General features: G+C 36.4%; 1 protein-coding gene across 4 annotated transcripts in view; it reads left to right on the top strand.

The window, feature by feature from the left end:
- Positions 1 to 25724, top strand: part of Itch (itchy E3 ubiquitin protein ligase) — a 137051-nt gene that overhangs the window by 28428 nt on the left and 82899 nt on the right. For all 4 annotated transcript variants that reach the window (XM_048811095.1, XM_015481533.2, XM_048811094.1 and 1 more), the window contains one exon: positions 25138 to 25207. In XM_048811095.1, the coding sequence (XP_048667052.1) occupies positions 25159 to 25207 (49 nt within the window). In that variant the 5' untranslated portion in view covers positions 25138 to 25158. The remainder of the gene's footprint in view (positions 1 to 25137; positions 25208 to 25724) is intronic.

Genomic DNA, 25724 nt, shown 5'->3' with positions numbered 1-25724 from the left:
AGATGGACACAATACCTTTATTTTGTTTGTTTATTTTTATGTGGTGCTGGGGATCTAACCCAGTGCCTCACGCATGCTAGGCAAGCGCTCTACTATGGAGCCACAACCCCAGCCCCTCCTATTATATTTTTCACTTTCAAGTTCCCCTTTACCACAAAGTCATAATTGGTTATTATGGCCAGTACTTCTTTTTTTCCTTTCTCTTTTTTCTTTTTTGTTTCAGGGATTGAACAAAGGGGTATTCAACCACTGACCCACATTCCTAAGCCCATTTTATATTTATTTTTTTGAGACAGAGTCTCACTAAGTTGCTTAGGGCCTCTCTAAATTGCTGAGGCTGACTTTGAACTTGGAATCCTTCTACCTTAGCCTCCCAAACCAGTAGGATTACAGGCATGAACCACCTAACCTGGCTGTTTCCATATGGTATGTTACTTGTACATTCACAGAACAGAATGCCAATTAAAATTATTTGTATTATAGTTTTCTCTCATATTTTATATTCGGGGAAGTCAAAAGCCTGCTTATCTTTGTAAATCTATATTATTTACTACTGTGATGGAGACGAGTGTGAAACTTTATGCAGTGTATGTTAATTGGTTGCTTTTACATTATCACTATAGACAAAAAGAGTTGTAATTTCATACCAGGTTTGGTGGTGCATGTCTGTAGTCCCAGCAATTTAGGAGGCTGAGCCACAGTCTCAGCAACTTAGTGAGTCCATATCTCAAAATAAAAAATGAGAAGGACTGGGTATATAGCTCAGCAGTAAAATGCTCCTGGGTTCAATCCCCAGCACCAAAATAAATAAATAAATAAATACTAACTGAAGTTATTCATAAATATAAACTCTTGTATACGTTATTAGTGCTCCCATTTATTTGGTGAATTGTGAGTAGTTTGGATTGTAATTGTAGTTTTAAGCCTTAAAATGCCATGATTTCATTCTTCTTTATGGCTTAGTAATATTCCATGTACCACATTTTCTTTTTTTTTTTTTTTAAAGGAAAGTTCATGGTCAGAAATCAGACATTTTTTTTAAATTTTTTTAGAGAGAGAGAGAGATTTTAATATTTATTTCTTTTTTAGTTCTCGGCAGACACAACATCTTTTGTTTGTATGTGGTGCTGAGGATCGAACCCGGGCCGCACGCATGCCAGGCGAGCTCGCTTCCGCTTGAGCCACATCTCCAGCCCCCACATTTTCTTTATCCATTCATCTGTTGCAGGGCACTTAGGTTGGTTATTATTATTTCAATAACAAGGATATTCTAACTTCAATAGGTTTTTTTAGGTATTAGAGAAAAATTCACCTTTAGTATCTTCCTCCTCCTCTTTTTCCTTTCCCCCTTCTTTTCCTCTTCCTCTTCTTCCTCTTCTTTGATGGAGATTGAACCCAGGCCTTATACTTGCTAGGCAAGCACTTTACCACTGAACCCACATAATCTTTTCATGTTCATTTATTTACTGATTTAAATATCTGAGAGCTTGCTATTATGTGCTTCAGGCATTGTTAGGTTCTAGCATTGTAAAGATGAATGGTTCCTGACCTCAAGAAGAGAGTTTGAAAGGGGAAACAGTTTTGCAAACAGAAAATAGGAGACATCTGTTTAACACTTACTAGGCTTAAGAGTGTCTTTTGCATTTTACAGTATTATCCCAGTCTATAAAACAACAAAACTACAATTAAATATGCCCACTTTTTAATTTGTTCTTTTTAGTTATACGTGACAGTAGAATGTACTTTGATGTGTTACACATACGTGGAGTATAACTTCCCATTCTTGTGGTTGTATATGATGTGAAGTTACACTGGTTGTGTATTCATATATGAACTTAGGAAAGTTATGTGTGATTCATTCTATTGTCTTTCCCATTCCCATTCTCTCTGTCATACCCCCATACCACCTGTCCCATCCAGTGAATCTTCACTCCTCCAGCCTCTCTACCCACCTATTGTGAGTCAGCATCCTCATATCAGAGAGAACATTTCGCCTTTGTTTTTTGGGATTGGCTTATTTCACTTAGCATAATAGTTTCCAGTTCCATCCAATGACCAGCAAATGTCATAATTTCATTCTTCTTTATGGCTGAGTAATATTCCATTGTGTACATGTAACACATTTTCTTTATCCATTCATCTGTTGCAGGACACTAGGTTGGTTCCATTGCTTAGCTATTGTGAATTGAACTGCTTTGAACATTGATATTAAATATGCCCACTTTATTGGTGAAGAAAATGTGGCTCAGTGAAGTTTTAGTAATTTACTGAAGTTCACAGAGCAACAGTGCTGGAATGTGGGTGTAGATCTGTCTGATTCTAAAGCCTATGTACTACTTAACATGTAATAATGTATCCTATAGTATATAAAGAAGAAATTTGATAAAAAGAAGAAATTGATTATTTTTGCTTTGTAGTTTAGGGAAGGATAACTAGATAAGATGCTTAAGCAGAGTGAAGGATAAAAGAAGACCAGATGAATGGGAACCTGGGGAAGAAGCCAAATTTTGAACAGAAGGAATAATAAGATAAGTAAGCTATAGAAGCATTAAACAGATGACATGTTGGTGTACTATGAGTAATTCTTTGTACTCAAAACATGAGGCTTGTATAGGAGAATGGCAGGTGAAATTAGAGAAGTGGGTAAGCCAAGATCATGGAGGATCTTCAGAGGTCTTAAAAATTCTTTTGGCAGCCAGGCACAGTGATACACGCACTGTGATTTGGGAGGCTGAGACAGGATGGCATGCTTGAAGCCAGCCTCAATAACATAGTAAGACCCTATCTCAAAATTACAAAAAAAGACTGGGTATGTAGCTCAGTGAACAGAGCACCTGTAACGCCTCTCCTCTGCATCCCCCAAAATTATCCTTTGGTAATACTATAGTTGACATGTTAGCACGAGGCATGGAGGAATGTTGAACTTACTATGATAGTTCAAGGAAACCCAAATGAAGGAAGTAGTAATGGGGGTAAAGATGAAAAAAGAAAATTTAATTACAAGATTTTTCCATCTATACCCATTTTTTTATTCTGATGTCTCAAGGAATTTTGCCTCTTCATAGTTCCCAGTTTTCAGCAGTGAAAGTGATGTAGGTTGTTCTCAAATAGTCCCTGTTTTTTTCACTGTAATGCCTGAAAGCAGGGGTTACCAAACTGTGGTCTGTTAGCCAAATCTGGCTTTCTGCTTTTATTTTATTTTTTTAAGTAAAATTTTATGGGAGCATAATCCTTGCATTTGCATTACCTATAGCTGCTTTCACACAACAGTGGCAGGATTGAGTGGTTGTGACAGAGAATCAAAGCCTAAAATTCTTACTTGCTGACCTTTTACAGAAAATCTCTGCAGACCTCTATTTCAGAGCCTCAGATTGGAGATGTTATATGATCTAGTAACTACAGCGACTATGGTGGTGCTTACTTAATACTGTTGGTCATTATTAATGAGATGACATTGACTATATCAATCTTTCAGAATCTACCCATAATGTGTTTGGAAGATATATGCATTAGATCATCTTATGTTACAATTTCTTAGATAATGAGAGTTTAAATATAAATATGAAAATACAGAATAGGATACTCAACTATGCATTTAGATGTCAGGAAAAGCAATATGTTGCCCTCTCACAAACTAAAAAAAAACGTGGTTTAAAGTTGTATTATTTTAAATTATATCATGCTGGGTGTGGTGGCACACTCCTGTAATCCCAGCAGCTCAGGAGGCTGAGGTAGGAGGATTGTAAGTTCAAAGCCAGCCTCAGCAATGGTGAGGTGCTGAGCACCTCAGTGAGACCTTTCTCTAAATAAAATACAAAATAGGGCTGAGGATGCGGCTTAGTGGTCGAGTGCCCCTGAGTTCAATCCCTGGTACCCAAAACAAAAGAAAACAAAAACATTACATCATGGCTCTGGCAGCCAAGTTTCTTTGTCAGGTTGGCAGTAGCTGGTATCAATTGATCCCTGTTCCAGTGTTTGTACAAACAAATATATATACAGAACTAGCAATTTCAGGCTTCTTAAAATCTGACCAAGTTAGTTTAGCCTATCTCCATAGCATATTCCTGTTTGGGGAAGAGTTTTCATACCAGTTTCTTTTCTTGTCTTTCAGTGTCCTTTTTAGTGGCGTCCTGTTTTTGTTTCATGAATGTGTACCTTTTTATTTTTCTAGGATATTAATGTTGTTTTTTTTAAATTGTAGTAAATAAATCTTTAATTAATTTATTTATTTTTATGTGGTGCTGAGGATTGAACCCAGTGCCTCACACATGCTAGGCAAGCTCTCTACTACTGAGCCACAACCCCAGCCCTTAATGTTGGTTTTGTTGTTTGTTTTTAAATTTTTTTTCCATTGTCATCACTTTTCACAATAGACATTTTTCATATTGCCTACTAACATATCATGCCTGATATTGGGAGACAAAATATCATTGGAAGCTCGAATGTGTGTGTAGTGCAGGGAAGGCTTGGTAACTGAGAACCTCACTGTAAGATTATCTGATAGATAGTTTGGGAAACTTTAATGAGAAGACTTGTCTTTACTCCTGTATAGTTGATTAAGACCTGGCTACAGTAGGCTGGAAGCCAATCTAGAAGAGAACTTGGTGAGTTCAGTCATTCAGTTTGTATATACCCCCAGTTATGATACTGTTCTCTAGCCTTGAACTGTGCTTGGGGTTACCTCTTCCAGAGAAGCTCTATTTTATCCTTCCTGGAATAAAAAACCCTGAGCCTTCTAGTGTGAAAATAGGGGATTTAAGGATTAAAAAGCTTGATAAACAAGCTTGCTTTTTATTTTGTACCTGGGATTGAATCCAGGAGTGCTTAACCACTGAGCTACATCTCCAACCTTTTTTATTTTGAGACAGGGTCTAACTAAGTTGCTTAGGGCCTTGCTAAATTGCTGAGACTGGCCTCTAATTTGCAATCCTCCAAAATCACTGGGATTGCAGGTGTTCATCACCATGCCTGGCTCCAGTCCTGGCTTACTTGTCCCACCTTACTCCCTACTTTCAGAATTCCCTGGCACCTCCTCTTGAGTGAAGATGCTGCAATGAATGTAAGCTATCTTGGTTTTATTACCCAGATAGGAGTCAGCTTTCTTGGGTGTGCTGTCAGTTAGCATTAGACCATCTGCTTTCTAGTTTTGTGAAGTCTTGCTTGCTGTTGTTTCTACTTCTGTTTTTTCTTCCTTCCTTCCTTTCTTTTTTAAAATTATTTTTAGAACAGCTTAGGGTTTACAGAAAATTGAGCAGAAATATAGGCTTTCCCCCATGACGAACAATTTCCTCTGCTGTTAACACCTGGCATCAGGGTGGCACATTTATCACAGTCTATACTCTCAGCATAGGACATTGTAGGTTTGCAGAGATGTACAGTGACTTGTGCCTATAATCATGGTATCATGTGGATCATCTCCTTGTCTACTTCTGTTTTTTTCTGACTTTTACTATTATTTTTAAAATTCCTTCTCTAGAGTTTAGAAAGGGTATTCAGAAGCGAGTGTTTAACCTATCATCTTTTTGTAAATGTACTTGTCTTGCAAATTTTAATTCTTCTATCTGGTCTACTTTTTTCATTTGTTTGGATTGATATTTTATGTGTTTTAGTGTACATGTGGTACAGGGACTTGAACCTAGGGGTATTCTACCGCTAAGCTCCATCCCCAGCCCTTTTAAAAATTCTGTATTTGGGGCTGGGGGTGTGGCTCAAGCAGTAGCGCGCTCGCTTGGCATGTGTGCGGCCCGGGTTCGATCCTCAGCACCACAAACAAACAAAGATGTTGTGTCCGCCAAAAACTAAAAAATAAATATTAAAAAAAAAAATTCTCTCTCTCTCAAAAAAAATTCTCTCTCTCTGGAAAAAAAAAAAGACATATCTCACTTGTTATAAAACACATATAAAAAATAAAAAATAAAAAAATAAAAATTCTGTATTTTGAGACAATCTTGCTAAGTTGCCCAGACTGGCCTTGAACTTGCCATTTTCCTGCCTCAGCCTTCTTTAGGGATTAATACTTTTTTCCCTCTTTCCCCATATTTGTTTGGAATTTGTACACCTTTTATTTCCTTATTGCTTACCCTTGAAATTTTAACTTGCAGATTAACTTTACAAAAGTTAATCGTTGTCTTTGCTTTGTCCTGAAGAATATATTATATTGTTCTTAGAACAATTAACTTCAGTCATTCCTATTCCTATCCTTGTTAAAAATTATAGGATGCTGTAATTTTGGACTAAGCCCCTACACAAGCCCCAATAGACCCTTGTAGATCAAAATGGAGTCACTCATCCTAAGTTCCGTGTTGTCACCAAAGTGAGTTATTTTTGGCTAAGTTGTTATTTTACATGAGAAATCAAGAGAGTTAATATCCTCATTTCCTGGGTAAGTGTAACAGAAACCTGAAATACATGGATTTATAAAGGTTTATGTTGGTTTACAAGTTTGGAGGTTTCAGTTCATGATCAGGCATTTTCATTGCTTTTAGGCCTCTGGTTATGGGGATAATACATCACGGGGGGAGTGTATTATGTAGCAACGGACTCGGAAGACAAAAAGAGGAAGAGGCTGAGGTCCCATGCCTTTATTTTATTTATTTATTTGTGGTACTGAGAATTGAACCCAGTGCTTCACACATGTCAGGCAAGTGCGCTACTGCTGAGCCACAACCCTAGCCGCAATATTGTAGCTTTTTTTTTTTTTTTTAAATATTTTTTAGTGTTGACGGACCGTTATTTTATTCATTTATTTATATGCGGTGCTGAGAATTGAACCCACGTGTGAGGCAAGCACTCTACCATTGAGCCACAACCCCAGCCCCAATATTTTAGCTTTTTACATTGATTTTTTTTGATCCTCAAATTAGACATAGTTATGTGTATTTTGAATCTACCTTTACCTAATGCATACCTTTTTTTTTTTTTTTTTTTGTCATTGTTGCATCTTGAGGTACAGAACTCCCTTTGAGGGTCAGTCTGCTTTGTTTTTGTTTCTTTTTTTGGTGGTACTGATGAGGGCTGTACCACTGAGCTTCATCTTCAGCCTGCCTTACTCTTAAAGTATATTATTTAGAATTCTTCTAGTGAGAGTCTGTTGGTGATAAATTATTTTCATCTAGAAAATAGATTTTTCATTTCATTATTTTCATTGTATTTTAAGTAGCATTGTTGAGATATAGTTCACATTCCATAGCATATACCCATAAAAAATGTACAATTTAATGACTTTTAATACTTTTAGTGTATTCAGTTTTGTATTCATCACAATTTTGAAACATCATCTCCCCCACCCCCGCAAAAAAATCCTGTGTCCCTTAGGAATTGTACACAATCCCTTATCTCCTTAGTTCAAGCCAGTCAATAGTGCTTATTATTACTTTTATAGATTTGCTTGTTTTGGACATACATGGAATTATACAATCTATAGTCCTTTTTACTGACTTTTTCCATTTAGCATAGTATTTTCAAGATGTAGCATTTATTAGTACTTCATTTCCTTTGCTTAATAATATTCCATCTTGTGAGTATCCCATATTTCATTTATCTGTTCATTAGTTAATGGGCATTTGGGTCTTTTTCACTTTTTGGTAATTATGAATAAGGCAGTGAGTATTTGTTGTCTTTTTTTGTTTGTTTTGTGGTGTTGGGGATTGAACCCAGGGCCTTGTGCATGTGAGGCAAGCACTCTACCAGCTGAGCTATATCCCTAGCCCCAGGTAGTGAGTATTTGTGTACAATGTTTTGTGAGGAGTGTGTTTTCAGTTCCTAGGTTATATATCTAGGAGTTGAATTGATGAATAACTAGGTAATTCTATTTTAACTTTCTGAGGAACTGATAAACTGTTTTCCATAGTGGTTGCATCATTTTCTATTCCCAAAAGTTTCTCCATATCCTTGCCAACACTTGTTATATATCTTTTTGTTATAGACATTTTAGTGGTTATGCTATGATATTTCATTGTGGTCTGATCTGCAAGTCCTCAGGCCTAATGATATTGAACATCTTTTTGTGTGCTTATTGGCTGTTTGTGGTTTTTATTTTTTAATTGAGCCATTTGCCTTTTTGTGTTGAATTCTAATAATTACTTGTATATTGTAGATCCTCTTACCAGATGTACGATTTACAAAAATTTTCTCCCATTTTGTGGGTTGTCTTTACTTTCTTACTGGTGTTTTTGAAGCACAAAAGTAAATTTTGAGTATGTCTAGTTTATTATTTTTCTTTTGTTGCTTGTGCTTGTGGTATTAAACCTAAGATAACAGTACCTAATGTACGGTCACATAAAATTGCACCTATTTTCTTCTAAGAATTTCATAGTGATAACTCTTACATTTCAGTTTGTGATCTAAGGTAACCGAAGCTGTGAGGCAAGGACCCAAATTCATTCTTCTGCGGAAATATCCAATTGTCCTAATACCATTTGTTGAACATTTTAATCATTTTGGCACCTTTGTAAAAAACCAGTGTCATCTAGACTCAGTTCTATTACACTGATCTGTGTTATGGCTGTGTCCCTACCACTCTATCTTTTGTTTTGTTTTATTTATGTATTTATTTTTTGGTAATTATAGATGGACAGCATATCTTCATTTTATTTGCTTATTTTTGTATTGGTGCTAAGGATCAAACCCAGAGCCTCACACGTGCTAGGCAAGTGCTCTGCCATCGAGCCCTAGCCGCAGCCCCTCACTGTATTGATTATTATAGCTTTTAGTATTTTTTTTTAAGTTGTAGACGGACGCAATACCTTTATTTTATTATTTTTATGTGGTGCTGAGGATCAAACTTAGTGCCTTACACGTGCTAGGCAAGCACTCTACAACTGAGCTATAACACCAGCCTTTCCCTTTTAGTATGTTTTGAAGCTGTGTGAGTCCTTCAGCTTTTCCATTTTCATTATTGTTTTTGCTATTTGTGATCCTTTGAAGCATTTCCATCAACTTGTGAATTTTTGTAAAAAATGAAGGTAGCAAAATCATTCCTCCCCCATGCTAGGTATCTAATCCAGCTCCTAATGTGTATGCATGCTAGGCAAGTGCTGTACCACTGAGCTAATTTCCAATCCAATTGGGATTTTTTTAATAGTGATTAAATGTAATATATAGATAAATTGGAGACTATTTCTATTTTAACAATATTAAACCATCCAGTTTGTGAACATGGAATGTCTTTTGATTCATTTAGAACAAATGATGTTCCTATTACCCAGGAAATTACAAGGGATGTAAGAGCTCTGAACCAGATGCTCCTATCACACAGAAATTTTGCACTTATTTTTAAAAAGTTCTTAAGTATTTTATTAATTTCGATGCAGTTATAAATAAAATTATTTCCTTAATTTTATATATTGTATTGCTACTAGGAGGAGTTGTCTTTGTATATTAATTTTGTATTTCTCAACCTTGATAAATTTAATGGTTTTTTAAGTGAGTTATTTAGGATTTTCTATATGTAAGATCTTGCCATCTGCAAACAAAGGTAATTTTACTTCTTCCTCTTAAGTCTGTATATCTTTTATTTTCATAATCTCTAGAATAATCTCTAGAATCTCTAGTATAATACCAAATAAAAAGTGATTATAGCCAGGCTTGGTGGCACATGCCTGTAATCCCAGCAGCTTGGGAAGCTAAGGCAGAAGGATTGCAAGTTCAAAGCCAGCCTCAGCAATGGTGAGGCCCTAAGCAACTCAATGAGACCCTGTCTCTAAATAAAATACAAAATAGGGCTGGGGATGTGGCTCAGTGGTTGAATGTCCCCAAGTTCAATCCCCACGTACCACCCCCCCCCGTGCCCCCCCCCCCCAAAAAAAGAGTGGTTATAGCACTTATCTTTGTTTTCTTCTTGATCTTTTAAAAGCATTTAGTCTTTCACTGTAAGTCAGCTATTGGCTTTTCACAGATACACCCTGTATTAGGTGGAGGAAAGTTACTTTTTCCTTGCTGTTTGTGTGTTTGTTGTTGTTGTTGTTGTATTTTTGTTGTTGTTGTTTGTTACTGGGTATTGAACTTGGGGCACTTAACCACTGAGCCACGTCCTCAGCCCTTTTTTATATTTTATTTAGAGACAAGGTCTCGCTGAGTTGCTTAGAGCCTCCCTAAGTTGCTGAAGCTGGCTTTGAACTCAAAATCCTCCTGCGTCAGTGTCTTGATGGGCAAAAGTTGCGACTTCTGCAGTTGAGGGGAGAAATAAAGAATATTCACGCATTTCTGCCCTTTTCAGTGTTTTATTCACTCAAATCACTTAATACAATTTTACTTTATAGGTTCTTAATCAAGGAATGACAATCCTTAATGCTAGGCATTGCAATTGACATAATCAATTCAAAGCAAACAGTTCTCAGTTAATTCTAAGCATGGCAAACATTCTTAATCATGACAGACCTATTACAGACATTCCCTCTGCATGGCTAAGCTTAAGTGCTAGATTTAAAGTCTTAAGTCTTAGGTCTCAAGTCCAGCAAATTTACACTCACACAGACTGCAGCGACCAGGTCAGGAATCGATAGAGGCTTCTCCTGGAGTATAGTTGATGGTGGGCTGAGGAGATGGTCATAAGGAGAAGTCCTTTTTTCACCAGAGTCTAGAGGCTGCTGTAGAGTTTGAGGATGACGCAGAGGATCAGACAAATGAGAAAAGTTGGGATGTCAGTCCAGGTCCTCATCAGGCTCTGAGCTTGTGTGCATCAGTGTCGACTGGCTGAATGTCTGTTCATTCACTCCATCATTCATACTAAATTTGGGGGCTTCTGACCACCTTTTCAATCCCTATCAGAGTCTGTGTTCTGAGGTCAAGCCATCTGGTCTGGTGGTCTCCGCTCTGATCTCTCGCCTTATGCCTTCCTTTATCAGGGCAAAGGCAAATGACAGACTTCACTCTTGAGTTTTATCAGGATTGTGGAAAGTGAATTATTTTATCAGGCTATGCCTGATGACCATATTGGAGGGCTCTGTAGGTGCCTGGTGGGGACTGCAGTTTTATTTCAAAATGGAGTTATGGGCTAAGGCCCTTCTTAGGTTACGACTATCCTTATATTCAGCCTCCTGAGCTGCTCCCAGAGGCTGAGTGTTTTTAATCATAAAAGGTATTTAATTTTGTTAAATACTTTTTTGCATATATTGAAATAATCACGTTTTGCCCTTTAGTGATATGACATTAAAATTTGGATTTTTAAAATTTTTTATTCTAATTTGTAATATATGACAGCAGAATGCATTACAATGCATATTACATATATAGAACACAATTTTTCATACCTCTGGTTGTATACAAAGTATATTCACACCATTCTTGTCTTCATACATGTACTTAGGGTAGTGATGTCCATCTCATTCCACCATCTTTTCTACCTCCATGCCGCTCCCTTCCCCTCCCATCTCTTTGCCGTATCTAGAGTTTGTTTAATCCTCCCATGCTCCCCTTCCCAACCCTACTATGAATCAGCCTTCTTATATCAGAGAAAACATTTGGCATTTGGTTTTTTGGGATTGGCTAACTTCACTTATCATTAGATTCTCCAGCTCCATCCATTTACCTGCAAATGCCATGATTTTATTCTCTTTTATTGTTGAATAATATTCCATTGTGTATATATACCACATTTTCTTTATCCATTCATCTACTAAAGGGCATCTAGGTTGGTTCCACAGTGTACCTATTGTGAATCGTGCTGCTATAAACATTGATGTTGCTATGTCCCTGTAGTATGCTGTTTTTAAGTCCTTTGGATATAGACTGATATTGAGAGCCACAGCCCAAGGGGCCCCAGCAAACTTCCAGCTGCCAGCAGACTTCCAGCTGCCAGCTGATGATTGGCTCACAGCTGCCCCAGCAAACTTCTAGCTGCCAACTGATTGGCTCCTCTGCGGTGATGCTCATTGGGCTGTTTCCCCGCCCTTTCAGACCGGGGAGCTGCTCATTGGGGGACTTTTTTTGGCTCCACCCATGTGACCCAGCCAATCGGCCTCAAGAGCAGGAGGAGTGGGGTAGGTTGAGAGGCTTGTGGGAAGCCGGTGGTGGCAGTTGGGCTCTTAGGGAATTCCTGAAGAGCTGTGTGGTGCAGCGTGTGTTCTAAAAATAAAGTTCGTTTCTTTTGACAAGTGGCTTCTGAATTGTGGCCAGCCAGACTGCGGCATTAGTGGGATAGCTGGGTCAAATGGTGGTTCCATTCCCAGTTTTCTAAGGAATCTCCATACTACTTTCCATATTGGCTTCAGCATTTTGCAGTCCTACCAGCAATGTATGAGTGTACCTTTTCCCCCACATCCTTGCCAACACTTATTGTTGGTTGTATTCTTCATAGCTGCCATTCTGACTGGAGTGAGATGAAATCTTAGAGTAGTTTGATTTGCATTTCTCTGATTTTTAAAAAATATTTATTTATTTTTTAGTTGTAGTTACACACAATACCTCTATTTATATGTGGTGCTGAGGATCCAACCTAGGGCCTTGCACATGCTAGGTGAGCGCTCTACCACTGAGCCACAACCCCAGCCCCATTGAACATTTTTTCATATATTTGTTGATTGATTGTACATCACTTTCTGCAAAGTGTCTCTTCAGGTCCTTGGCCCATTTATTGATTGGGTTATTTTGTTTTTTAGTGTTTAGCTTTTTGAGTTCTTTATATATCCTAGAGATTAGTGCTCTGATGTGCTTGCACGTGGTAAAAATTTGCTCTCAAGCTGTAGGCTCTCTATTCACCTCACTGATTGTTTCTTTTGCTGAGAAGAAGCTTTTTAGTTTGAATCCATCCCATTTATTAATTCTTGATTTTAATTCTTACTCTATAGGAGTCTTCTTAAGGAAGTAGGGGCTTAATCTGACATGATGGAGATTTGGACCTACTTTTTCTTTTATTAGACACAGATCTGTGGTTTAATTCCTCGGTTCTTAATCCACTTTGAGTTGATTTTGTGCATGGTGAGAAATAGGGGTTTAATTTTATTTTGCTGCATATGGATTTCCAGTTTTCCTAGCATCATTTGTTGAAGAGGCTATCTTTTCTCCAATGTATGTTTTTGGCGCCTTTGTCTAATGTACGATAACTGTAATTAGGTGGGTTAGTCTCTGTGTCCTCTATTCTGTACCATTGGTCTACCAGTCTATTTTGGTGCCAATACAATGCTGTTTTTATTACTGTTGCTCTGTAGTATAGTTTAAGGTCTGGTATAGTGATGCTACCTGCTTCACCCTTCTTGCTAAGCATTGCTTTAGCTATTCTGGGTCTCTTATTTTTCCAGATGAATTTCATGACTGCCTTTTCTATTTCTATGTGGAATGTTATTGGGATTTTGATTTGAATTGCATTAGATCTGTATAGTGCTTTTGGTAGTATGGTCATTTTGACAATATTAATTCTGCCTATCCAAGAACAAGGGAGATTGTTCCATCTTCTAAGGTTTTCTTTAATTTCTTTCTTTAGCGTTCTGTAGTTTTTGTTGTAAAGGTCTTTAACCTCTATTGTTAGGTTGATTCCCAAGTATTTTATTTATTTATTTTTTTGAGGCTATTGTAAATGGGGTAGTTTTCCTCTTTTCTCTTTCAGAGGATTTGTCACTGATATACAGAAATGCCTTTGATTTATGGGTGTTGATTTTGTTCTTGCTACTTTGCAGAATTCATTTACTAGTTCTAGAAGTTTTCTGGTGGTTTTTTTTTTTTTTTTTTTTGGATTGTCTGGGTATAGAATCATATCGTCAGCAAGTAATGCTAATTTCAGTTCTTCTTCTCCTATCCATATCCCTTTAATTTCTTTTGTCTAATAGCTCAGGCCAGTGTTTCAAGAACTATGTTGAATAGAAATGGTGGAAGAGAATATCCTTGTCTTTTTCCAGTTTTTAGAGGGAATGCTTTCAATTTTTCTCCATTTAGAATGATGTTGGCCTGGAGCTTAGCATAGATAGCTTTTACAATGTTGAGATATGTTCCTGTTATCCCTAGTTTTTCTAGTGTTTTGAACATGAAGGGGTGCTGTATTTTGTCCAATGCTTTTTCTGCATCTATTGAGATGATCATGTGATTCTTATCTTTAAGTCTATTGATGTGATGAATTATATTTATTGATTTCTGTATGTTGAAGCAACGTTGCATCCCTGGGATGAACCCACTTGATTGTGGTGCTCTATCTTTATGATATGTTTTTGTATTTCATTTGCCAGAATTTTATTGAGAATTTTTGCATCTATGTTCATTAGAGGTATTGGTCTGAAGTGTTTTTTTTTTCTTTGATGTGTCTTTGCCTGGTTTTGGAATCAGGGTGATATTGGCCTCATAAAATGAGTTTGGAAGTGCTCCCTCTTTTTCTACTTCCTGAAAAAAAATTGAAGAGTATTGATATTAGTTCTTCTTTAAAAAGTTTTGTAAAACTTGGCTGTGTATCCATCCGCTCCTGGGCTTTTCTTGGTTGGTAGGCTTCTGATGGTGTCTTCTATTTCATTGCTTGAAATTGATCTGTTTAAATTGTGTATATCATCCTGATTCAATTTGGGCAAATCATATGATTCTAGAAATTTGTCAATGCCTTCAATATTTTCTATTTTACCGGAGTACAAGTTTTCAATATAATTTCTAATTATCTTCTGTATTTCTGTAGTGTCTATTGTGATATTTCCTTTTTCATCATGTATGTTTTAGTAATTTGAGTTTTCTCTCTCCTCTTCATTAGCATGGCTAAGGGTTTGTCAATTTTATTTATTTTTTTCAAAGAACCAGCTTCTTATTTTGTCAATTTTTCCAATTGTTTCTTTTGTTTCAATTTCATTAATTTTAGTTCTGATTTTAATTATTTCCTGTCTCTGGAATTTAATTATTTGGATTTTAATTATATCTTGCTTTTGGTGTTGATTTGTTCTTTTTCTAGGACTTTGAGATGTAATGTTAAGTCATTTATTTGTTGACTTTTTCTTCTTTTAAGGAATGAACTCTATGCAATGAACTTTCCTCTTAGTGCCGCATAGTGTCCCAGAGATTTTGATACATTGTATCTGTGTTTACATTCACCTCTAAGAATTTTTAATCTCCTCCTTGATGTCTTTTGGAACCCATTGTTTATTCAGTAGCATATTATTTAGTCTCCAGGTGTTGGAGTAGCTTGTATTTTTATATTTTATCATTGATTTCTAATTTCATTCCATTATGATCTGATAGAATGTAGGGTATTATCTCTACTTTCTTAGATTTGCTAAGAGTTGCTTTGTACCATAATATATGATCTATTTTAGAGAGGGATCCATGTACTGCTGAGAAGAAAGTATATTCGTTCATTGAAGGATGAAATATTCTACATGTCAGTTAAGTCTCAGTTTTTGATTGTATTATCGAGATCTGCAGTTTCTTTGGAAGATCTATCCAGTGGTGAAAGAGGTGTGTTAAAGTCATCCAGAATTATTGTGTTGTAGTCTGTTTGACTCTTGAACTTGAGAAGGGTTTGTTTGATGAATGTAGATGCTTCATTGTTTGGGGGCATATAAATTTATTATTGTTATGTTTTGTTGATGAATGGTTCCCTTAAGCAGTATGAAATATCCTTCTTTATCCCTTTTGATTAACTTTGGCTTGAAGTCTGCTTTATTTGATATGAGGATAGAAACTTGCTTCTGCAGTCCATTTGAGTGGTATGATTTTTCCCAACCTTTCACCTTCAGTCTGTGGATGTCTTTTCCTATGAGATGAGTCTCTTGGAGGCAGCATGTTGTTGGGTCTTTTTTTTAAATCCACTATGCCAGTCTATGTCTTTTGACTGGTGAGTTTAGGCCATTAACATTCAGGGTTATTATTGAGACATGATTTGTATTCCCAGACATTTTTGTTTATTTTTGGTATTTAACTTGACTTGGTTTCTCCTTTGATTAGTTTTTCCTTTAGTGTAATATTTCCCTTTGCTGATTTTCATTGTTGTTTTTTCAGTTCCTCTTCATGGAATATTTTGCTGAGGATGTTCTATAGTGCAGGCTTTCAAGTTGTAAATTCTTTGAACTTTTGTTTATCATGGAAAGTTTTTATTTTATCATCAAATCTAAGGCTTATTTTGCTGGATAGAAGATTCTTGGTTGGTATCCATTTTCTTTCAGAGCTTCGTATATGTTGTTCCAGGATCTTCTAGCTTTCAGGGCCTGGGTTGAAAAATCTGTACATAACCTAATTGTTTTCTCCCTATGTAATCTGATTCCTTTCTCTTGTGGCTTTTATAAAATTTGGATTTTAATCAGGTATGTATTCTTGGTATAAATCTCAATTGGTCGTAGTGTATAACCCTGTTAATATATTGATGGATTTAATTTGTTGGTATTTTTTTGAGGATGTTGCCTCTGTATTTGTAAGTCACATTTTGTCCTCAGAGTCAGACTAGCCTCCTAGAATGAGTTAGAAAGTATTTTCATGTGTTTTTGGGAAGAATTTGTGGAGAATTGATACTAATTCTCTATAAATGTTCACCTATGAAGTCATCTGTCCTTAGGTGTTTGTTTTGGGGAATGTTTTTCATTATTTAATTCAACTCTTGTCATAGGTCTATTCAGAGTCTCTCTTCCTTCTTTCTTTTTTTTTTTTTTTTTTTTTTTTAAGAGAGAATTTTTTTTAATATTTATTTTTTAGTTTTCGGTGGACACAACAACTTTGTTTGTATGTGGTGCTGAGGATCGAACCCGGGCGGCACGCATGCCAGGCGAGCGCGCTACCGCTTGAGCCACATCCTCAGTCCCTTCCTTCTTTCTTATACTGTAAAATTTGCCACTTTTATCATTTCTAACTGTACAGTTCAGTGACAATAATTGCATTCAGTTGTTATGCGTCTAGCACTACTATTTCAAAAACTTAAATCACCACAAATGGAACCACTGGATCTAGAAAGAAATAACTCCCATTCCTCTTTTCCTCCAGCCCAGTTGCCTCTCATCTACATATGGTTTCTATGAATTTGCCTATTTTAGCTATTTTATATAAGTGGAATGATATGTTCTTTTGGGTTTGGCTTGTTTTACTTAGGAGATCCAAACAGGGCTTTATGCATGCTGTACCCCTGAGCTGCATCCCTAAGCCATTCCCTTTTAAATTAAATAATCCACTGTATCAGTATTCCAAATTTTGTTCATCCATTTGCATGGTTGATGGACACTTGGGTTGCTTCTTCTTTTGGCTGTTGTAAATAATTCTGTTAGAAATATTGATATACAGCTATCTTTTGAGTCTTATCTTTTTTTTTTTTTTTTCTTTTCCTTTTGGTACCAGGAATCGAACTCAGGGGCACTTGACCACTGAGCCACATTTCCAACCCTCATTTGTATTTAAATAACAACTCTCACTGAGTTGTTCAGCAACTCACTTTTTCTGAGGCTGGCTTTGAATTCATGATCCTCCTGCCTCAGCCTCCCAAGTTGCTGGGATTACTTAAGTCATATCTTTTGGGTATATAATAATTCCAGTGTCTGAGCATCATCAGGAACAATTTATTATTTTCCTTCTTGGCTGTGAATGGGCTATACTTTTAGTTTCTTGTCCTGCCATTGATTTTTATTTATTTATTTATTTTGAGAGAGAGAATTTTAACATTTATTTTTTAGTTTTCGGCAGACACAACATCTTTGTTTGTATGTGGTGCTGAGGATCGAACTCGGGCCGCACGCATGCCAGGCAAGCGCGCTACCGCTTGAGCCACATCCCCAGCCCCTGTCCTGCTATTTATTAATTTATTTAGTAAGTAAATGCATACCTGGGACTGAACCCAGGGGCACTCTACCACTGAGGTACATCCCCAGCCCTTTTTATTTTGACGTGGAGTATTGCAAAGTTGATGAGACTGGCCTCCAACATGTGATTCTCCTGCCTTAGCCTCCTGAGTTGCTGGGATTTCAGACATATGCCACCATGCTTGGCTTAGCTAATTTTTTTGTTAAGTTGGACATTTAAAACATTTTGGACCTGGGTGTGAGGGCACACATTTGTAATCCCAACTACTTGGGGAGCTGAGGCAGGAGGATTCCAAGTTCAGGCCAGTCTGAACAATTTAATGAGACCTTGTCTCAAGATAAAATGAAAAGGACTGGGGATGTAGCTTAGTGGTAAAATGCTTGCCTATCATATGGGAGATCCTGGGTTCAATCTCTAATACCACAAACAAAAACAGATAATATAAGAACTATTATCTTAACAAAATTTTAAGTATACAATTAGTTATGAGTATAGTGTTGTACAGCAAATCTCTAGAACTTATCCATCTTGTAGAACTGAACTTTTATATCTGCTAAATAGCAACTCCCCATTTCACCCTTAAGATAGTGTGATTTATAGTAAGAAATATAGTAAGTATTTTGGTCTTTGTCCTCCGTTCCTGATACAGAGCTCCTTAGAGCTATGTAATATCCTGAGTGATAGGAATATCTGGTACAAAGTTCCTAAATCCCTTGGAATTTCCTGGTTGATAGGACCATCATTTGTTTTGGTGAGGTAATTCTTGGGTGTGCTACTGGGTGGAGGCTGGTCACTGGAAAAAACAAGCTGTAATTAGAATTTTGGGCTTTTTTTTTTTTTTTTTGGATGGTACTAGGGAGTAAACTTAAGGGCACTCTACTATTGAACCACATCCCCTGCCCCATTTATTTATTTGTTTATTTAGAGACAGGGTCTCCCTAAATTGCCAAGGCTGGCAATATCAAACTTGAGATCCTCCTGCTTCAGCCTTCCCAGTAGTTGGGAATACAGGCATGCACTGCTGTGCCTGGATTACCATACTATTTTAATTACTGTTGCTTTGTAATGCATTTTGGAAATAAAGTATAATGCCTTATCTTTGTTCTTTCTAAAGATTGTTTTGGCTACTTGGGGTCCTTTTTGGTTTTGTATGGATTTTAGGATTTTTTTTTTTCCTATCCTACAAAAAAGCCTATTTAGATTTTGGTAGAGATTGCGTGGAATCTGTGTGTTGCTTTGGATATGATTGACATTTTAACAATATTAAGTCTTCTAGTCAGTGCATGGGGATGTTGCTCCATTTATTTCTATATTGTATATTCTTCAGTGTTTTATAGCATTTGCTATTTTAAGTCTTTTACCTCCTTGGGATTTTATTCCTAAGTATTTTATTCATTTTTATGCTATTGTAAAGGAAATTGTTAGTTATTTTCTTTGTCAAATAGTTTTTTTTTGTTGTTAGTGCATGGAAATGTTGATTTTTGTATTTTGATATTGTTTCCTGTAACTTTACTAAATTCATTAATGACTTCTAACTTTTTTTTTTTGGTGGAATCTTAAGTTTTTTTGTCATCTGTGAAAGATAATTTTGCTGCTTCTTTTTCAATTTGGATGGCTTTATTATGTTTTTTCTTGCCTAATTGCTATATCTAGAATTTCCAGGATAATCTTGAATAGAAATGGAAAATACTAAGCATCCTTGTCTAAGTCTTGATATTAGAGGAAAGCTTTCAGTTTTTCAAATTTGAGTAGGATGTTAGCTGTGGACTTTTTATACATGACCTTTATTATGTTCTGGCAGTTTCCTTCTGATCTTATTTTGTTGGGAGTTCTTTTTTTCTTTTTTCTTTTTTGTAGTGCAGGAGATCTTATTCCAGACCTGGTACATGCTAGACAGGTGCTTGTACCACTGAGTTACATCCCAATCCTGTTGAGAGTTTTTTGTTGTTGTTGTTTGTTTGTTTTTTATTTTATTTTATTTTAAATATCATGGAAAGGTATGAATTTTTTTCAGATGCTCCTTCTGCACCCATTGAGATGATAACATGATTTTTATCCTTCATTCTGTTAATGTGGTATATTGCATTGAATGATTCATGTGTTGAACCATTTTTTCTTCTCAGGGATGAATCCCATTTGATCATGGTATTTGATCCTTTGAATCATTGAATCATGTTTAGTTCAGTTTATGAACATTTTGAATGTTTTAATATGGGAACTGTTGAAACCAGGTTCTTCCTCTTCCTTGTGGTTTGCTTGTTGCTGCTTATGATCATTGCTGTTTGCTTGTTTAGTGACTTTTCTGAATTACTTTTGTAAAGTCTGTATTCTTGACACATGTGGCCACTAAAGTCTCTTTTCTTTTAGGTTAGTGGTTAGCTAGTGATTTGACAGATTTCCTTAAACTACTGAATACCATCCCTCACACCAAAACAAACAAACAAACAAACCTACCTGGTGTTTGCAGATTTGGTTCTCTTGGGCACTCCAGTGCTTAGGCAGGCAGTTTAAAACTGTCTTAGCTTTCATTCCCTGCTTTCTTAGAGCCTGTTAGCCACTGAGTTAAGAACTTAGGGTCTTTTCAGGTTTTTTTTTTTGAGCATGCAATTCAACTGTGGGCACATGCATGAAGTTCTGGATTTCCTGCAGTACTCCAGAGCTTTTCAAAGCCCTTATTCTTCCCAAGTATTTTCTTTCCTATCCTCTTTCCAATCTATTCACTTTCTTTGCTCCAATTGTTACCCCTTGCCTCAGGTTGCAGTGGTTAATAAGTTTGCCTTTACACTGAAAAGCAATTAAGGTAGCATTGAAAAGGTACTGAATCAGTCCTTCTTGGAGAACAATATTGATCCCTCTTTGATCCTTTTTTGGGGGTGGGTGGGTACTATCTTTAACATATAGATAGGTATTCATTTGGCACAGCACCATTTGTGTAGAGATGGTGATGAATTTTTAGATATGAATACCAAAAGCATTATGTGTGAAAAATTATAATTTGGACTTTATAAAAAAATTAAACCTCCTAGTTTATGAAAGAAAGGTATTGTTAAATGAGTGAAAAGAGAAATCACAAACTGTGAGAAAATATTTGCAAAACATCTGATAAAGGTCTTGTAACCAAACTATATTTTAAAAACTCTTTAACCAGGTGAGTGGCACATACCTGTAATCCCAGCGATTATGGAGGCCTAGGCAGGAGGATTGCAGTTTGAAACCAGTCGAGCAACTTAGCAAGACCCCGTTTTAAAATAAAAAATAAAAAGGGCTGGGAATGCAGCTCATGGTTAAGCCTCCCTGGGTTCAGTCCCTGGTGCCAAAAACAAGCCTCTTAAAACACAACAATAATAAAAATAAAATAACCCAGTTAAGGGCTGGGGCTGGGGCTCATCTGTAAAGCTTTGCTTGCCTAGCATGCGCGAGGCGCTGGGTTGGATCCTCAGCACCACATAAAAATAAATAAAATAAAGGTATTGTGTCCAACTATACAAGTATATATATCCCAGTTAAAAAGTGAGCATCTGTCATCTCAGTGTGAGCAGAAGGCTGAAGCAAAGAATTGCAAGTTCAAGGCCAGCCTCAGCAACTTAACAAGATCCTGCTCAGTAGTCAAGTGCCCCTGAGTTCAATCCTGGGGACTCCCTCCCCCACAAAAAAAGGACTAGGGTATAGCTCAGTGGTAGAATGCCCCCCAGGTTCAGTCCTCAATACCACACATGTGCATGCATGCACACATAAACACACACAATAGATCTTAACAGAAATATAACCAAACAGTGTATATAAATGGCAAATAAGTGTATGAAAAGATGTTCAACATTATATGTCAAAAGAGAATTGCAAATTAAAACAGTAATGAAATATCCCTGTACCCTTACTAGAATGACTGAAGAATAAAAATCTGGCAATACTAAATGCTGGTGACATATAGAGTCACAAGAATTATCCCTTAATCCTGATGGGAATGTAAAATGGTATAGGTACTTTTGAAGGCCATGTAGCAATTTCTTACAAAGCTAAAACATAGTATTATCTTTACTGAATTAGTAGTTGCATTGCTACTAATCAAATTGAATTAAAATTTCATGTTCACATATAACTTGCAAATGAATATTTTTAGTATTCATAATTGCCCCAAACTGGAAACAACCAAGATGAATGGATCAACTGTGGTATAACTACATAATGGAATATTCTGCAAAAAAAAAAAAAAATACTAAGCCATGAAAAATCTTAGAAGAACCTTAAATCATGTTGTTGGTTAAAAGAAACCAGCCTGAAAAGACTATTTTATGTTTCAAACTATTTGACACCCTGAAAGAGGCAAAACTATAGAAACAGTAAAATTATCAGTGGTTGCCAGGGATTAAGGATAAAGGGAGCGGAATTAGTATAGGTTAAGAACATGGGAGTTTTACAGTGTTGAAATTATTCTGTATGATACTGTAATGTAGGAATCATGGCGGCATTGTACATTTGTCAAAACCCATAGAACTTTATGAGACCAAAAATTAAACAATGTAAATTGTGGACTTGAGTTAATTAACAAACAGAATACTCCAGACACTGGGTCACAAGGTAGAGAAGATGCCTGCTCCTGTGGACTTGTAGTCAAATAAGTCGGAAAATTTTTAATTCACGTACTACAAAGTATCAAGAAGTTTACTTTAGATTGGGCAGGCAAGGCATGCCTCTCTGAGGAGATGGTATTTGATTTAAGAAGGTGTTAGGCATTTAAAGATTGAGGGAAAGTATTCCTACCTGAGGGAATAATTAGGATAAAGCTCCTAAAACTGGAATAACCTGAGTGTATTTGGTAAATAAAAAACTGAAGTTGCAGTGGGTGAAGGGGAGAATAATATAAGGTGGGAACAGAATAATAGTCATAATCAGAATGGAGTGGTACTTCTATAAGCTTATAATAAGGAGTTTGGATTGTGTTTTAAGTGAGATAGGAAGTTTTGGATGTTTTAAGCAGATAGAGCATGATATAACTCATTTTAAAAAGAGTATTCAGGTTATTGTATGGAGAATAGATGGTGAGAGGGAGCAAGTGCAGAGGCAGGGAAACCAATAATGTTTTGGAGTAATTTGAAAGGAAAGGTATGTCTGTAGCTTGGGCAATGATGGTTAAAAAGACATAAAGAAAAATAGGTATCTTCAAGTTATTTGGTAGGGTATATTTTGCAGGTAGAATTTTTAGAACTTGGTGAGAGAAGAATCAATGAAAATGCTTGTATTGTTAGTTTGAGCTACTAAATGGATAATGGTGCTATTAAGGCTGGAGTGGGTATGCTTAGGTATGGAGATTTTGGAATCTCTTTAACTATGTATGCAGTTGTAATAGTCAAACCTGGAACTCAAGGGAGAAGAATGGAATTTTTGCCTGTTTTTTTTTTTTTTTAATAAGTAATAATTTTTTTTTACTGGGTATTGAACTCGGGTGCTTTACCATGGAGCCATATCCTTAGCCTTTTTATTTTTTATTTTGAGACAGGGTCTTCCTAAGTTGCTTAGGGCCTTGCTGAGGCTGGCTTTGAACTTGAAATCCTCCTACCTCAGCCTCCAGAGCTGCTGGAATTGCAGGCATGCACCACCACTCCAGCTCAATATGTTTGTTTTTTTTTTAATTGAAAGGTATACATAATCACTTTCTTTAGTTCACAGACCCGTCCCGTCCTACCAAAGGTAACTATTGCCCGTTTGGGAATGTTCTTAGGTAGCTGGGGATGTAACTCAGTGGTTGAGCACTTGGCTATCATGCACAAAGCCCTGGGTTCCATCCCCAGTGCCAAAAACCAGACAAACAAAAAGTTCTTGAAATCATTCCATTTCAGTCATTAGTAAGATACTTGTTTTAGTATCTTTTAGATGCATCCTAGTCTATTCTGTTACAAAAACATGATTTCTTAAACTGGTTGGCTGTTGATATTTAGGTTGTTTTTCTCTCTGCCAGTGTACAAATGCTAAGTTTTATTCTTTCAAGAATCTAATTAATTTTAATTTTGTAAACTAGTTTGTAGAAGTGCATAAATTATTGAAATTACCAACATATTTTTGGCAGAGCACCTCATAGTTATACCATAGTGGTTCTCTGTAATTATCTGGAGAGAATCCCTGATCCTAAAAATGTTTGCAATATATACTTTCATTAATCTTTTTTTTTTGCATAAATTCAATTTGAGTTTTTTAAATATTTTAGTTTTGTAGAGACTTTAAATTTATTTTTTGAAACTTTGGGTATTAATAAGTTGTCAACAGTATACATATAGGTCAGCAACTAAAATAGTACTTGTATCATATAGAAAATCAGCACCCCGGGCTGGGGATGTGGCTCAAGTGGTAGCGCGCTCGCCTGGCATGCGTGCGGCCCGAGTTCGATCCTCAGCACCACATACAAACAAAGATGTTGTGTCCGCCGAAAACTAAAAAATAAATATTAAAAAAATTCAAAAAAAAAAAAGAAAATCAGCACCCCTATACTGGACTTTTCTCACTGCCTCGTAATTTACTTCTCTTGATATCATAGTGCTTTGGCATACAGGCTTTTGGGTAGTGAGGAAGAAATAATAATTGTACAGAATGTGGTAATGATGTCCATTTGAGGTTCTCTGTATAATAGCATTTAAATTTTTATTTTTTGTAGTTGTAGATGGACAGAATGCCATTATTATATTTGTTTATTTTTATGTGGTGCTCACACATGCTAGGCAAGTGCTCTGCCACAGAGCTATAGCCCCAGCCCATGTATAATAGCATTTTTTTTTTAGAAAGAGAGAGAGAGAGAATTTTTTTTTAATATTTATTTTTTTTTTTTAGTTTTCGGCGGATACAACATCTTTGTTGGTATGTGGTGCTGAGGATCAAACCCGGGCCACACACATGCCAGGCGAGCGTGCTACCGCTTGAGGCACATCCCCAGCCCATAATAGCATTTTGAATCACATACTTTGTGCATCACAGTGTTAAGGTTTTATATTATATCTCATTTCTCTTCTGAGTGATCACTGATGACTTTAGGGTATGTACTTTCTCTATTTAAAATAAAAGGGCTCTTTCAGTAGACTGTAGGTCATAAACATTTGAATTGGTGCTATTTAAATCAAGAAGTCAAAGAAAAAATCTATATCACACTAGTCAATATAGTTTGGCCCAAATGAAGGAAATAAGCTAGTCAGTATAGTTTAGCCTAAATTTTAGCTTTGAGCATTTTTATGTGTATGTGAAAGAATAAAAAATGCTGAATTTTATAGTTAAACCCCAGAGAAAGGGATGATCAACCATTAGATTTTGCTGATGATTAGGTAGGATAAATACTAGAATTGAAAATATGTATTTAGCAATGTGAAGGTCATTGCTTATTAATGGAGTTTTCAGTTGGAAATGACCAGGTTAGAACCGTTTATGTATTTTTAAATGTATTTTTAATGATGTTTACAGTGTTTTCTTTGCTGTGTTCAGGTTTGCTGTCCTATTGGTGATATGTCTGACAGTGGTAGCTTGATCATGAAGTCACAACTTCAGATCACTGGTAAGTCTTAAAAAGATCCACAGCTTTACTCCCTTCCCTGCCCACCCAAGATCTTAATCTTAAAAGAAAAAGTCTTCAGTGACTGTTATTTCAGATGCTGAATTAATGTTTGCTAAATTAATAAAATGTTTAGATATATAAAAATTATGTTTTTATTTCAGGGTATTTTTCAGGTATGTTGTTTTCACCTCCCTCATTAAACATAGGTGCCTGAGCAGTGGCTATTGGTTTTTTGTTTGAACTAAAAGCTTTATTGAGCTATAATTCGTATCCCATACAGTTTTTTGGGGGGGAGGTGGGGTTACTGGGATTGAACTCAGGGACTCCTGGCCACTGAGCCACATCTCCAGCCCTATTTTGTATTTTATTTATTTAGAGACAGGGTCTCACTGAGTTGCTCAGCACCTTGTTTTTGCTGAGGCTGGCTTTGAACTTGCATCCTCTTGCCTCAGCCTCCCCAGCTGCTGGGATCACAGGTAGCCTCTTCAGCTTTTTTTTTTTTTTTTTTTTTTTTTTT

Source organism: Marmota marmota, unplaced genomic scaffold (assembly GCF_001458135.2).
Source record: "Marmota marmota marmota unplaced genomic scaffold, marMar, whole genome shotgun sequence".
Classification (NCBI taxonomy): Eukaryota; Metazoa; Chordata; class Mammalia; order Rodentia; family Sciuridae; genus Marmota; species Marmota marmota.
The sequence above is the reverse complement of the archived record's forward strand: the minus strand, read 5'-3'. Positions and strand labels throughout refer to the sequence as shown.